At 39.0% G+C, this 16,219-nt stretch overlaps 1 protein-coding gene across 3 annotated transcripts in view; it reads left to right on the top strand.

Annotated features, from left to right (window-relative positions):
- Positions 1 to 16,219, top strand: part of CDH8 (cadherin 8) — a 151,788-nt gene that overhangs the window by 90,829 nt on the left and 44,740 nt on the right. For all 3 annotated transcript variants that reach the window (XR_004418989.2, XM_033069377.2, XM_033069378.2), the window contains exons 7-8: positions 2,459 to 2,712; positions 9,267 to 9,403. Coding sequence is in view for 2 of the 3 variants with exons in the window: in XM_033069377.2 (XP_032925268.1) it covers positions 2,459 to 2,712; positions 9,267 to 9,403 (391 nt within the window). In the remaining variant the exon portion in view is untranslated. The remainder of the gene's footprint in view (positions 1 to 2,458; positions 2,713 to 9,266; positions 9,404 to 16,219) is intronic.

The following is a 16,219-nucleotide window of genomic DNA, read 5'->3' as shown; positions in this document are numbered from 1 at the left end:
GTCACATCATGCAGGTTTTGTTTCCTTGGTTCCAAAGGAGAAGAACAGATTAGATTCCACTTTGGTGGCGGTTTAAACTTCTGTAAAATCTTGGCTAAGTAGTCATCAAATAACTTCTCTCAATTATTTGATTTCCTGTGTAGCTGTTCAGAGAAAAATAAATCACAGTACATTAATTAAATTACCTGATAGGTGAGAACTTAGTCTTCTACCTTTTCTGTTGAACTGTCTTCACTCAATGAACAAGGATTTTTTTATTAATTAATTTTATTAAGGAGATTGGTAGTTTCATGTGAGAAGTGCCACGTTTGGGCCCTAAAGAAAACTGTGTTACCTTTTCAATGCTTGTACAGTCTTGATGTGTGCCAGATGAGGTATTTTCATGCACACAGCAAAAGCACCACCCAGTTATGTAGAGAAATACGGGGAGAGGTAGCACAGAACAAAACTCCTCTAGCAGAACCAGGGAAACATTAATTGCAGATTTAGTTGTCATCATTTTCCAGGGAAGGAGAAAAAGCTGTTCCTCATGCTGTATTCTGAAAAAGGATATGAATATAATTTATAGCAGTGGCAGAGGGTTTTAACTGCTTGGCACAAATCACCCTAAATGAATCTTTGTTTATAGAAAACAAAAGTAAACAAAACTCAAATCATGATATTCCAGTGAGAAAAGGTGAATACAATGAGCACAGGTAATTAATATTCCACTTGTACCTGTCATTAGAGAGGTCAGGCAGATTTCCTGTCAAAACTTTGTATTTTCTCTTTCTCAGTGAGTAGGTCAGCACTGTAGCTTTGTAATAAACTGATGTATATTTATCTAAATTTACATTTGTCTTTCTAAAGAGAAAATGATGATATACATCCCAGCTCTCCCTTGCTGTTATTTATTGTGTGCTGTGGCCTCTTCTGTAAGCTGAGGCAATTAGCCTTTTGCCCCAGATCCCTTGGCTTTATTTCATAACTGAATCTCAACCATAATGTTGTTTCATATTTTCATTTTGACAGCGATAATAATTTTGGTTCTACTCCACTAGATGATGTATGGAGGGTACTGCTCACCAACAGATTTTCTTCAGCATAAAATCATGGGCTTTAGACAATGCTGAGTAAATTTTCAATATGATATTCTGATTAGGCATGACTAAGTGTATTGGGGTGCTGTCATTTCTGTAAAGCATATGAAAAGCAATTGAAAAAGTGCTACAGGAGCCATGATTGGCAAATTGTGAATGTGCTGATTTATAAATCCCCATTCATAATTTCTAAAGCTTACTAATTCATGAGCTGCAAAAGAAGAAAGATTTTCTTGTGTTTACTAGAATTTGTGGCAAAGAGCAAATCCCATTAGAGCTTGATTCATACCTGAAAAAAAAAATCAACAGAATTTGAAAATATACATATTGAAGGCTTTGACAGACTTCCTGAAGATTCCTGTTTGTGCTCTTGCTGGTATTTGCATTGCAGATCCATAGTGTCTATGTCCTCTTCTTTTTATCCCTGAGACATTATAATGCAAATCTTAATATCTTTCCAATGCTTGGCAATTTTGCATCTTTGAAATTTGAATCGTTGTGAGACACAAGAGAATTATATAGTGAATACACTGATGTGCTTCAAGACACAAACTTGAATCTTCCATAATGAAAAAGTCTAACACTCAAAAGTGTCACAGATTTGGGGTTTGTTTGGTATTTCAGTCCCTTAAATCCGCTGAGTTTTCCTCTTTTATGAGTTAATATGGGACTGTAAAACAGTAAAAACAGTGGTGACATGGCAGGTATAGATAGAATAAAGTAATTTGTTTTGTGATTCTGTCCGTGGGAAAAAAAAAATAAAAGGAGAAAAGATACAGAAGTAGAAATTGCTACAGTTTTAAGAAATTCCTGAGAGATGCCTACCTAATTTACTCCTATAAACTGAAGTACAGAGCTACTGGTAGTGCAAGAATATTGAAGTACTTTCTTATATTATTAGCTCTACATTTTGCCTCTTCTGTCCGACAAATAATAATTCCTAGTTCCTTGTATTTCTCACATTGTTCAGAAAGTAATAAAATATTTATTCTTTGTGGAGCCAGTTTAATTTTTTTCCTTATCTCCTGCCAGTAAAGCACTGATGAGGTGCATTATTGGCATGCAACTCATATCATCCCCAACAAATTTGCAATATTTGTCTGATATGTAATTGTAATGGTATAATACATGAGAGAGAATATTTCAGTAAATTTCTTGTGAAAAACAAGGAAACAGTGCTGCCTTCTCTGAGACTGGTGAATAGATACCAGTATGTGACTAGAAAATCTGAAGGTTGGGTTTCTGGGAGAGGGAAGTGACTGCATTAAAACTCATTCCGTGTGCTTTAAAAACACACATAACTCCCATCCATCAGCATTACCATCACTTGTTCTCTGTGGCCACTAGCAAAAGACATCCATCTTTGTCCTTCCCAACAGCCACTGGACTTTGAGACCAAGAAGTCCTACACCCTGAAGGTGGAGGCAGCCAACATCCACATCGACCCTCGCTTCCTCAGCGGGGGCCCCTTCAAGGACACGGCCACTGTGAAGATTGTGGTGGAGGATGCTGATGAGCCCCCAGTCTTCTCCTCACCCACCTACCTGCTGGAAGTGCATGAAAATGCTGCCCTCAACTCTGTGCTGGGCCAGGTGACAGCCCATGACCCCGACATCTCGGCCAGTCCTATAAGGTAGGGCTGCCTGGAAGGGTTCTTTGGGAATACTGCTGGCAGATCCCAAGGTATTTGCTTATTTTCATGCTGCTCTGCTTCTGTGAAAACTCCTGGATTTGGCTAATGATGTTAGGTTTATCAGTTTGATTTACTGAAATATGAGTATTGGTCTAATACTGGTACTCAACTGTGACGGACAAAAACTCTCTAATAATTTAAAGTTAGAAAGGGTATGTTTATTCAGTGCTGGGCAGCAGCGTGGGGTAGCCCCCTAATACACACTGCAAAATTACAGGTGGTCACAGAGTCTATTTATTGACAAAAGGTTTAAACAAATACATATTCGTAATACCAGCCCTTCCCATCTCCTGCGTCCTATGGTAATTAGCTTGAATAACTATTAAGCATGCGCAGTTGGCTTCTTGAATTAAGTCTGGGGTCTTTTTTGTAAGGAGGGGTCTTAAAAGGAGGAAGTAAGGCGAGTCTTCCTCGCCCTGACCTTTTCTATTAATGACAATACAAATGGCTTTTGGGGCAACTCCAGTTTTACAAAGAATGAGTTTCTGGTGGCAATTGTTTATGTTCTTTGGACCTAACTACCAGTTTCATCCTTCCCATTTCAAGCACAGCTGAACAAACATAAATTGACAGGCAATTATTATTTAAGTTTCAGGTAACTATCTCAAGCCCAGTTTTTTCTAAATTTTAACTAAAATCATTATTTCTTTAATATTAGTGTTTCAAGTTCAGAAAATTTTCAAAGTCCCCAAAACTCTCTCTGCCATAGGAGTACTCTTATGAAACAGAGGAATGCAATGGAAATAAGAAATGTGAGTGGCTCTTGTGAGAATTGAGGTTGGATGGGGTTGAATCATCAGAGTGTATCTCTGCAATGAATTTAAATAATCCAGTAGAGTGTGCACGAACAATACTGAATTTGTGCCATGCGGTTGTAAGATTGTCAAAATATATTTTGCATTCCTTTGTCTAGACCCATTCCTGGTTTAAAGATGCAAAATCAGAAATGATTATGCCCATATGACTTTTGCATCTTCAGTTTATAATATTTTCCCTTTTAGATCTAATGTGAACAAAATCTTTTACTCCAGTTTGATCAGATCAGATTTTATCTCATTTGATGAGCACACATGTTCCCCTCCCCCTCAGTGTGGTGGGTGTTTCAAAGTACATTCTGCTTTGTGTAGTACTGCCTGCTAAAAGCATTAGGAAAGCCAACACCAAAATGTGAAATTCATAGCAAAAGTATATATGGAGAGAGTCTATTTAATAGCAATCATCGCTGTGCATTGCTGCCTCAGGGAATTTAAGCCAGGCAAGTAGTCTGCAGCACCAGGAGGATGATGTTAGCTCTTATAATCCATCATTTCCTATCACTATCATTTTCTAATCATTGTCACTTCCAGCAGGTTTGTTGCAGAGCTGGACTTTAAACCTTTATGTAGAGGCCCTACATGATGCATTAAAAAAAGTAAAAGATTTACCTAATTCTCACTTTTTCCCACCTTTTTGTAAATCAAGAGACCTTCAAACTTTTGAAAACAAAAATACTTTGTGTTTGTAAACTGAATTAGAATGTTATTGCTCATCAGGTCATATAAAACCACTTAGCATACATGAAACAGAACTGTTCAAAATTCATTATATTTAAAGATATACACAGCTCAATTTTCTGTGCATCGTTTTTGCTCCTGTTTACTTACCTGAATAATTTGTATTTATCCAGGAGAACTCTAGAAAGCTCAAATTTATTTATTTTTCTTTTTTTCAATGAAAATATTTTAAGGACAGAAAAAAAATACAAGTTAGTAATTCTACTACTAAAAGAGGAAAAATTCCAGTTGGAAACAAGTAGGGAGTGGAAATACAATTCCTTTCTTTCTAGTTTGGAAAAAAATAGGAACCTGACAGGTTCTAACAGAAATATATTCTGTGCTTACTTGATTGGAATGCACATTTCAGCTGTTCCTTCTGTTTTTGTATATGCATATGATGCAGATTTTATGCATAGTTTCTATGATACCATATCAAAAATATTAAACTTTAGTTAAAAATCAGAAAAATTACAATACACTGCTCTAAAACTGATGGACTAATGAACTAATGTTCATGTTACCTGGTCTTTTTTAAATGTTTTTTTTTTCTTTTTTTTTTCTTCAAAACAGAGTTTTAGCAGGCAATAATGAATTGTATTTCAAGGAAATTACATTTTTTCCATAGATATCCGTTCTATCAATATTTTGCTTTGCCAGAACTGCTGTATACATTTGTTATAAAAACCCAGGCAGCACAAACAAAATATGAATCACCTTCTGTGCTTTCAATACCATGTCTGCTTTGCATTAGTCTTATACACAAAGGCTCCACACATTCAGAGCAATGCCATAAATGAAATAAAACTTGGATACCTCTGAACAAGGGAAGAGTCTGATAATTGAATCAAAGGATAAAATGTTAAAGAATTTAGAAAAAAATATAAAATGTAGCCTGGAAAGAAGCTTGTGGTCTTAGTGGAAGGTGTCCCTGCCCAAGGCAGAGGTTGGAATGTGATCTTTTCCAATCCAGACTATTCTATTATTTTCGTTTTCTTTTTTTTTTTTTTCTTGAAGAAAAATAAAATTATTCATCCTCATTTGTAACTAGTTCACCAGTAGTTAGTTTTTAATGCTTGCTTAGAGAAGATGAAGCATTGTCTCTCACTTGATCCAAAGGCACAAAGTCTCTCATAGATGGATTTTTGGGGTTGTCCTGTGCAGAGCCAGGACTTGGAATTCGATGATCCTTGGGGGTCAGGATATTCCTTGATTCTATGATATTTTTTCTAATCCATCAGCTTTGAAATAAGCAGCACAAGCTCTTTTTGATCCCCATTGCCATTGTGCAGTGCATGCTGCTTAAGGGCCGCCTGCTTTTAAGGCTGATGGTGAAAAGGCTTTACAGAGTTGGGTAATTGTAGAAATGGTCTGTGGTTTGTTGTGTTCCAGCCCAGTAATTTCAGGCTGGTGTGTCAGGGTCACGTCTGGATCCCTGCCTTTCCTTTGGGAAGGGGACCCAGTGAGCCCAGCTCAGCTGTGAGGCTTTGTTGTGGCTGGTGTGGGCAGGATGGCTCGTCCTGGGAGCAGCTCCAGCCTGGGAAATCACCCCCTGCTGGCACAACACAGCTCCAGCAGGGCTCTCTCTATGCTCCTGGTGCTACTTTTAAACCGTGCTCTCTTTGTCTGCAGTGAATTATCCAGGATAAAGCATGATCCACGCACGTAGCACAATGCACAAATAATAATGTTTCTTCCTATACTGCAACTGCCCCCCTATAAATCACTGCCCCTCAGTGGTTTTCCCTGGAAACTGGAGCGTGTTTTCCCCATTCCTTTCGGCAGAGATTTCATCTTTGGCAACAGTTGATAATTTTCTTAATTCACAGCAGGCCTTAAGAACCCAGATCCAATATTTTATGCCTCCCCAATGGTGCAGTTGTTTATCTATCACTAAGTACCCTGTCCAATCTGCCTGGCATTAGTGAAAATGGAGATTTACCACTCCTGGGTGTCAGTACTGGGGTTCAAATCTCAGTAGGAGGAGCAAAAAAAGGGTTTCTGCTCCTATTTACATTGGTGCAAATAAGGAATAGATCACATAAGTCATAACAGCAAGAGTGCAAGAGCAGGACTGAGAATAATTTCCAGGCTTCTGTTAAACCACTGTGGGGTTGTTCCTATAATTGCCATAGCAGACTCATAAACTAACCCAAACTTCCCAATAACCTGTGCTGGCTTTATGGCAATTTCAAAAGATATTATTTCCCAAGATATTATTTTCTCATTTTTAGAGAAATATATGTTTTATGTATGTTTTATTAATCTGACAATGCATTCCCATTAAATAGAGTTACAACACCATTATCATGAAAAGAAAACTGCAAATTTACTGTTAGTTTTCCCAGGTTTATGACACTGCAGATTTTTTTTTTTTTTTTTGTTTTGTAGCAAATATTTCTCACACTAAAATCAGGGGAGGGTTTTGTTGTCTTGCAAAGACACGCGGCATGTCAAAAATGTTTTCTCTTGAGTTGCTGGGTTTGTGTTGTGAGTAAATACTGCTGGGATGAGATGAAATGTGATGTAATAAACACACAAATGTGTCACTCCCTCTTTTATAACTTCAAACCCTACATGGCAGGAAGGCCGTGAGTGGAAGTTTAAGAAGGATTGATCCTTAAAGAAAAGCTGTGACTTCCCTCAGTGGAATTTATGTCAAGGCCAGGTCAACTAAACACTGAATAGCATATGAGCATTTCACATTTTATTTTGTTTGTGGGCTGTGAATACTTCATATATGTTTGATATCAGGAGAGTTCTTTCAGCTCCATTGCATAAAACTCGAACGAAAAGACAGTTTTAAGTGATGACTTCTTAAAAAGAGCTGATTGCTGTCTTTTCTTGTATTTTCTTGAGCGAAATCTTAAACCTGTGAAAGGCTGTAAGGTATTTTTTACTAACTTCACTAGTACCAGAATTGTACTTCTAATACTTTAATTAGAGCTAGGGAGACATCAAAATACAGTTAAGATCCATTTTCAGAAATGATTGCCTGAAGTTAAGTACCTACAGCTTTATTCTTCCACACAAGTGACCTGATTTTCAGAAATGCTGAGTTTAGTGCAGTTCCCATTAAACCATTGAGAACTGAGTATGTGGAGCTCACGAGAAAATCAGTTTACTTCAGTGCCCAAATATAGATGCACATGCCCAGCTTAAGGCACAGATATTTGGCATTTGACTTCATATTTTCTGGTACTCTTCTACCAAACTAGTAATTTTTCAATGAGTAAAATTAGTTCTTCCCAGAGTTTTGGACAAAACAAGTAAATATCTAACAAATCCTGTTTCATAGTTAAGCTGGGGTTTTCCTTCTTAAATCCATTACTTGCTAAATACCAGTATGATCAGGTTAGCCTGGATCTCTGGCAATGCAGGATTTAAGTGCTTAAACTTTGAGATTTTGATAAGCTTTCATCATTTAGAACTCTTTTTGAAAGTGAGCTGTATCTTACAGAATGCATTGCACAAATAATCTAATTGCAATGTAACTTTCATTATAAATATGAAAATATCTGGTACTGAAATAATAAAATAATAAAAAATAGATGAACACAATAATCCTAAGCTTTGAAATCAGATGTTAATGCTGTGTCTATTAAAATTAATTGTGTTAGACTGGAATGAGCTTGAGTTCCTTGGAATATATTTACTGTAGTGTATAAAGGGACCTCCAAATCAGAATATATTTTGGAAATTGCTTCTGATAAAGCACAAACCAGAATGGAATAGCTGATTTTCAGATACCTATGCCATTCTGGCTGTAGTAAAATATTCTCTTTTACTGTTATTGGGGAATTTTAAAAATGTGCTTGCAAAAGATAGAAAAGTGATGAGCAAGTGATAGTCTGGAGTCACTTTTCTGGCCACTCCATAAGGTAATTGAGTCTGATACCGTATCCTAACTCACCCTATTGTGCCTTGCTGTAATGCAGAGCAGATGTAAAAACTGCCAGTGCATGCTGGTAGCTTCTGTTATACACAAACACAAAAGCTTAAAAGGCTTTTATACAAATCCACAATTAGGATTCAGTAAAACCTCTTGAAGTCAATTTGTGTTAAACCATATCAATAGTTTATCACTCAACTCCCTCTTTCCCTACCTTTCCTGTCAAGAAACTCAAGGCTCAATTTGGCGATTCAGTTTCTTTTTGCAAATAATTCATTAATAAAATAACTCTTGTGCAAATGGACAAACATAAAAGCTTTCTGGAGATCTGCACCTGAGCTTTAAATCATCATCCTGCTTAATGCACTGTCGGAGCAATCCACTGCAGCTCTGGCTCCTCGTCAGGCTGCCCCTGCTTGGGCTGCAAAATTTACCAGGACATTCACATTTGCAAACTGTCAGACTGAACTTGTTTGGTTAAAAATCAGTGATGTCAACCCATAAAAGAATTGACCCTCTAGCATTTGCAGTGTTGCAGAAGAAAAAAAATGGTGATTCACTGTGCTGTGCCCATGGAGCTTCTTGAACCATAAGCAAATAATGTGCTTGGTGAATTGTTCATGCTTCGTTAATCTGAAATTTATTGGTAAAATAATGTTTTTCAGCCCCTTTTTAAAATAACCACAAAGCCCACCTCTTCTGTGGCTTAATACATTACTGTTGAAATTATCATCAGTTACTGTGAAATACCATAGAAACTGTCCAATAAATGTGATGGATTATGTAATTAACTCTTGATCAGCACGGTTTTTCAGAGACGCTACCCAGTGAACCTGAGGGCACTTTACGACCTTCACGCTGGGTATACAGCTAATTACTCCTTGGGCAATAATTATTAAGTTTTTTTAGCCTCAGTTTGTCATTTTGTCTTCTAAATTATTATGCTATTGAGCTTCTCAATCCATTTGGCTATAAAACTGCAGCTCTCAGAGGGCTCCCTAAATTGTCACTGTGACTGTATGGATTACAGCAACTTCATTAAGTAGATTACAGGGATGTCTATTTTGCAGGTTTTCCATTGATCGCCACACTGACCTTGAAAGACAGTTCAACATCAATGCAGAGGATGGGAAAATAACTCTGGCAACACCCCTGGACAGAGAAACCAGCACATGGCACAACATCACTATTGTAGCCACTGAAACCAGTAAGTGTTTGGGTACTCTGACTGCTCTGTTGGGTTTATAGTTGATTTGAACAGGCTGTGCAGTGGAAACTCTACACAGTATGTATTAAATGTATTGGGTGTTCAAGTTAGAGAATTTTGGAAAGAAAACCTAATTTTTGTGCAAGCTCTATATATTTTCGTTTTCACCACTACATATTTTCTGCCAGTGAATACGATGACAGAGATTCTGAAGAGATAGATGAGCATGTATGTACAGAGTATGCAGGGTAAACATTAAGAAAAGGTTTAAAAAGCCCAAACCAAAGCCTTATAATTAGCTCTATTAAGACAGAAAAAGTTGAAGCTTTGCTATTGTAGAAGTAAATTGAAGGCTCAACCCAGACCTTCTAAATTCAGAGTGCTATTATGTTTCAGAGCCATAAATGATTAAGCACAGGGGTAATGTTGCATGAAAGTAGTGGTGTTGGATACATATGGATGAGTTTACTCACACCCAGCTCTCAACAAGAACCTGCATTGTTCAGGTCCACAGAGCCCTGGTGGCTGCTCTGCACGCCTGAGTCAGAAGAGATGCCCTGCCTGGCAGTATGGGTCAGAGATTTTAATCAAGGAGAATTCTTAATTAATTTGGAGCTGCTGACAGGATCACACACGACAGTGTAATTTATTATTCATGTTAGCACTGTATTTTAGACAATGCATTTGACACGAGCATATTGAGGGAAAGGAGCAGTGGGGAAGGTGTGGCTGCCAGCCCATGTAGTGTCCTGAGCTGGAACACAAAGTCTGGAACCCTCTCTGCTGATGCCTCTGTTCTGCACTCAGGGTACAGCAGAACCCCGTTTGTGCACATCCTTGGGTCAGCACTGCAGGAATATCTGTCTGCAGAGCCTGCTGATCAGTGCTGCTCATTCCTGCAGGACAGAACTGAGTGATGCCATGTTTGCTTTTCCCCCAAGTCTCAGCTTGGAAGGATACAGCATTGTGGTACAGACCCTTTGATGCTCAGTTTCATAATACTATAGCTATAAACATAATAAATTGGGGGATAAAATATACTCATTTGTCCCATTTTTGTTGTCTAATATCTTTCCTGGGATACTTGTTTTCAAAACTAAACACGTTAGGATTCCACAGTACACATAAGTAGGGAAAGGTGGGTCTGGGTGTGAACTGAGCTCCCAGCTTACAATCCTTGTATCTTGTGTTCCTCTGACCCACTTCAGTAATTTGGGGATTTCGTTGCCAGCAGTGTCAACAGTGCCCTGTTACTGCGCCATCTCGCAACCAAACAACAATAAATTAGCAGAAATACTTTCTGCTTGCAGAGAAACCAAACCACAGGGAAGCACATGAGGAAAGAAAGGGAGGTGTGGTTTCATCAGGCATACTTTTTCAGCTTAATATCTAACCAGTTAATAATTTTAATGTTTTAAAGGAAAAATATAAAAAAATGTCCATACTAATTTTCTCAGATCATGAGATTTACCAACAGCATAGAAAGTAGAATTATTGGTTTATGATCCAACACTCTCAGATGTTGGAATAGTAAGATGTAAAGTGAAGTCATTTTACAGTTTGTTTCCTCCAAAAAGTCAAAAAGGAAAGAGACAAAAGGAATAATTTGGCAAGACACTCCTCCAGTTTATTTTTAAATCTCCTTTACATGTGTGTATGTCAGAGCAAAGTTGCCAGAAGTGCACTTTACTAAGTGCACAAGCAGGAAATCTGCCTGTTGCATTTTCAGTTTTTTGAAACATAATTATGCTCAAGAATTTTGTAAGAAATCAGCCTTGTCATTAGACTGCATGGGAGCCTCAGCATCTACTGCTATTGTAAAATTGCCTCTTATCAGACTGGCTATGAAAATAATAATGCCAATCTTGTTCTAAGCGTTTCTGTTCCTGCTGATGGCTTATTTTTGCATTCCTAAAATAATTATTTGACATTTACATAAAACAAGGGCTTCATTTCATAGACTACTGTCTTTGCTTATTTAAGTGAAATTATTTTTAAGCTCCTCAAACAGAAATTAAATTTGCTTATAGAACTGTCAAACAGGGGAAAATGGACATTTTTAGATTTTTTTCCTAAGACAGTAATAGACAAAATCTCTGTTGTAAAATAACAGAAATCTATTGAAGGCAGACACAAGCAGCAAATGAAAATACAAAGTGTGTCATTGCAATGCCTTCATTAACAGTCTTATTAATGGGCTGCTGATCTCTCGCAGGAAAATAAATATGTCAGGACTGTTTGTGCAAGAACATTTCCTTTTCCTGGGCTGGCTGCTTCCTAGGGCTTGTGCAAGGCAGTCCTCTCCATCTGCAGGGCAATGACCAGACCATTTTAATTGTCTTTAAATTTGCTTACTACTCATAAGCCATCATACTAGATTTTTATTTCTTGACTCCCAGCAGGGAGATCCTACATCTGCCCTGATTTATCAACATTTTCATAGATAAACACCAATGTTTGACAAACCACAAGTCACTATTTCAGAGCTTTGTGATGCTAAGGTACCTACATCTAAATTTGTGCTCTAAGCTGAAGTAATTTTTGGCAGTTTCCAGGTTATCATCATGACAGAGTTATTTGTGTCATCCCTCAGCCACTGTCTCAGGCAGGAATCTTCCAGGGCAGGATTGGTGTGGCTGAATGGAGCGTTACCGCTTCTGCATTTTCACTTGAAATGGGGATGAAGATCCTCAGTCTCAGACTGGCTGATCTTTCTAAAAGTGATCAGATTTAAAATGTGTGTGAATTATTTTAAATGTTTTTAATCTTAATGCTCCAAAATATGAATTGCACTCTTTCATGTCTAGGAAAACAAGGAGGAGAAAAGTGTGAGCCAGTGGGGAATGCTTCTATACGTACTTGACAGGCAAAAGACCAGTTTGGGGTTTTTTGTGGGGTTTTTGTGGGGTTTTTCATTTAGTTGGTTTTTTATTAAGAAGGAAGACATTTTCTGTTCTTATTCATAGGCAAGTGTCTGGCCAGTGTTTCTTCTGAACAAATTCATGCTGTTGGCAACAAATAGGATTACCATGGTATTCTGAGACCTGTGCAAAGCGAGATATTTTGGATGGTGCTGTTCCCTCCTTTACTTTCCCGTTTCTGACAGACTCTTTCGAAGGAGTTTCTAGTTTTCTGCAACCTTTGCTTTCAGGGAGTTAAACTGGCCAGCCAGCCTAAAGAACAGCTGCCTTGAGTGGCTATCCCTCATACCTTTGCCCAGACTTTTGGATTGCCTTTTCGTTCTGGCTCCCAAAATGCGTGGCCAGTGCCCAGGGCTCTTGCCTCCTGTTTAAATCCCAGGAACCACAGTGCATTCTGCTTGTGCTGAGGGACATACCTGATGCAGGTAGTTTGGCTGAAGGAGGTTGAACTCGGGTGGAAGCCCAGAGAGAAGGAAGATGTGACCTGTGACCCTTGGCACAACAAGGGATACCAGCTGTGGAACAGCTGGGTGGGGGACACCCAGAGTCAGGGCTCAGGAAGAAGAGCCAAAGCTTCCCTGTGCTCAGGCTGTGAAGCGATAAAAGCTCTGAGATAAAAAGCCTTTGTGGAGTCCCCCCTCAGAGCACAGACTGTGGCTGTCTTACTGTGTTGGGAATAAATGGCTTTATGGAATGAGAGATCTGAGACTGCCAAGGGAAACCTGTGCTGGAACCAGTGGGGAAACCTGGGCTGGAACCAGGAAGAAAACCTGGGCTAGAACCACTAGGAAAACCTGCCCTGGCTATGAATGGGATGTGGAGAGTCCAGGAGGGACCTGGAGCTGCTGCTGAGTCCCAGCAGTGACAGCGCGGGGTGGTGGGAGTGTCCCTGACAGAGTTCCATGAATGGTCACACTGTGAGGTTCCCTTAATAGCTGCATGCCCCCAAGAGTGAATTCTTTAATTGGTTTGTGGTTACTAGAGATTAATCCATGCAAAGAGCCATCTGTGGAAAAGAATGAACTGAATGAGATTAACATGGCAGATATAGTGATATTTAGTTGCTGCTTTCAGTATTTCTCATTTAGTTATACATTTTCCTTTAAATTCTTTCTGCAGCTTTGGTCCTCTCAAGTGCTACCCTTTAATCTGTCTACTCCTAAATATCTTTTGCACATTTTTCCTATTGTGTGATTCCTTACATCTCTTCCTTATGGGATCAAATTAATTTTTGCTTCTTTGTTGCTTAACTTTTTTCGTTGCTCATCTCCTCTGTGCTGATGAATTCTGCCATGTGGACTTTTAAGAGATGACAATATTAGAAAGAACCTTGTCAAAAGATGCCTCTGAAATGCAGGCTTAGGATGTGCAGAAGAAATACACTCATGGCAAGGGCGAGACTCAAAGCTATTGAACCTGTGAATTGATTCTTAAATTTTCTTTCTACCTTGCCATTCACCAAGTTTACTCTGCTAAATGGAAAGGAGGAGGAATATCCAGGTGATGGCAAGCTGAAGGAAGCAGGTCCACTGGTGAAATTATTCCCTGAGAATGAACCTTTGTGCTCTGTGCATATAAAGGGTGAATGTTGCCACTGACTCTGGACTTTAAACACTGACCTAATGAGATTTCTCATTAGTTTGTGGTGTAACTGAGACTTACATGAGCTCAAAGTTGTAGCCAAGGTTGGGAGGTTTATTCTAAATTTAAATGCTTGAGAGAGGGGTGAATGTAGTCTGGGTTGACAGTGCTGCTCATGTGTTTGAGCTCTCTGGACCTATATCCTATACAGGAAAGAAATCTGGGGGCATGTGCAAGGATTTTTTTGACAGCCTGAATTGCAGTGCAGTAAGAATGAACGATTAAATTACAGACGTCTCTTTTGGTGCATCTTTTTGTGTGTACAAAGGCTCATCACATCTTTGGTTCTTTGCTACTTGTTTGAAATGAATTTTCTACCATTCAGTAAAATCTAGTGAAGTCAGGATCCTAATAGTCAGATGCAATCCCATTCTCCTGAACCCACAAATATATTTTAGTTGTGTAGATTACAATTATAGCTGTAACTCCTGCTCCCATTGACGTGCTTGTATTGCTGGCATTAACTGGCTGCCAATTTTGCAGGGCAGTGAAGCAGAGCAGGGTTCAGGCTGGGCTTAACCTCCTCAGTATTCTCCCAGTATTTTGCACAAGTTTTGCAGCACTTACAACGTTACATGTTGTCAATGCTAGTCAGAGGAAAAGAAAATCAAATAGCCATAACTTATTTATTAGAGCATTTTCTCCTGCAGATTCTGAATGGAGCTCAGAATCACGGATCATTCAAGCGATCAGATTGCCAGACATGGATAAGGCATGTAATAATTAAACTCTGTCCTCTTTCTGCCTCCAGCTCCATGGATTTCCATTTCCATTTTCTAATGGTGGCTGGAACAGCCACCTTGCAGATACTTTCCTAGCACACTCACTATGTAGGCCATTAATACTAAGGAAATGCCCATCTTTGCTGGTTAATTGATATAACTACAGCAGTAATAAATGGAGAACTGGCACAGTTTGAAATCAAAGTAAAGACTTATCTCAGAGAAGCTGGTTTAACTTAACCTAGAAAGAAATTTATTAGCAACAGAATTTGACTGCACAAACATTCTTCTGATTTAAATATGAATATCCTGATATTTGCATATTCATCCCTCTGAAACTGAAGCTGAGATCTGCTTGAGATACAGGATTCTAGTGAATTCTTTGGAAACCAAATATATTGCAATGCCTTCATTATTAGCAATGCTTATCTGAAATTCTCTTTTTAAAAAGTGAGGTAATCTTTTTCCTCAGAATATGTGGATTCCTTCCTTTAATGATACCATAGATTTCAACAAGTAAAGGCTTCTAAATATATTCCACTTGGCTGGCTCACATTTGTGACAAACACATCAATAAATAACAGAAAGCCTGGCTCATTATCTCTAAAGACAGCTAAATGATGATCCTTTTAGAGTCCCCAAGCTTGCTTTCACCCAGTGTAGCACTGAGTGCACTACATAAGGTTGATATTTTCCTCTGAGCTGTATTATGATCATTTGCAGAATTGGATTTCTTTCCCTCTTAGGTTGGATGTTAGGGAGGAATTCCACCCCTGGCACAGGGTGCCCAGAGCAGCTGTGGCTGCCTCTGGATCCCTGCAAGGCCGGGCTGGACACTGGGGCTGGGAGCAGCCTGGGACAGTGGAAGTGTCCCTGCCATAGCAGGGGTGGAAAAAGATTATTTTTAGGTCCTTCCAACCAAACTACCCTGGCATCCTGTGATCCTCACACTCTGCTCATCACACTCGCAGACACACAACAGAGCTAGGAAATTCCAAAGCCAGTGCCTGGGAGAGGATATTTCTTGTAGCCTGGAGCTGTGATTTTAGCCAAGGTTTAAACCTCTGAATGAAGGGTTTTAATGGAATTTCTGTCGTCCTTATTGTGCAGGCACTGCAGTCACAGAGATGCTATTTTCACTGGGATTGACTGCTTGATCAAAGGGTTCTTGGCACTCAGCCCCACGTGCCAAGCAAACAGCACTCCCATGGCAGCCTCAGCCCCCTACCCAAGGGCTGGGCAAAGCACCAGAACTGACACAACAAGTAGAAATTCTCCTGAATAATTATTCAAAGCAAGAGGTGAAAATCTAGACAAGATCTTGAAATGTAATTGGTGATTTGACCACAATAAATATTTTCCAGGCTCAGAGCAGAGGCATCTCAAGGACAAAGCTGTGGGCTCTGACACAGGTAATTACCCACACCAACAGCATTCTTTGGAAATGAAGAAGTATGAGGCAATTTTGTCACCTAATGGGAAAGGGCATAAAGCCAGAAAGGCTCTATATGGTTTACCGAGAATATAAATAG

The sequence above is a fragment of the Catharus ustulatus genome, chromosome 11 (assembly GCF_009819885.2).
Source record: "Catharus ustulatus isolate bCatUst1 chromosome 11, bCatUst1.pri.v2, whole genome shotgun sequence".
Classification (NCBI taxonomy): Eukaryota; Metazoa; Chordata; class Aves; order Passeriformes; family Turdidae; genus Catharus; species Catharus ustulatus.
The sequence above is the reverse complement of the archived record's forward strand: the minus strand, read 5'-3'. Positions and strand labels throughout refer to the sequence as shown.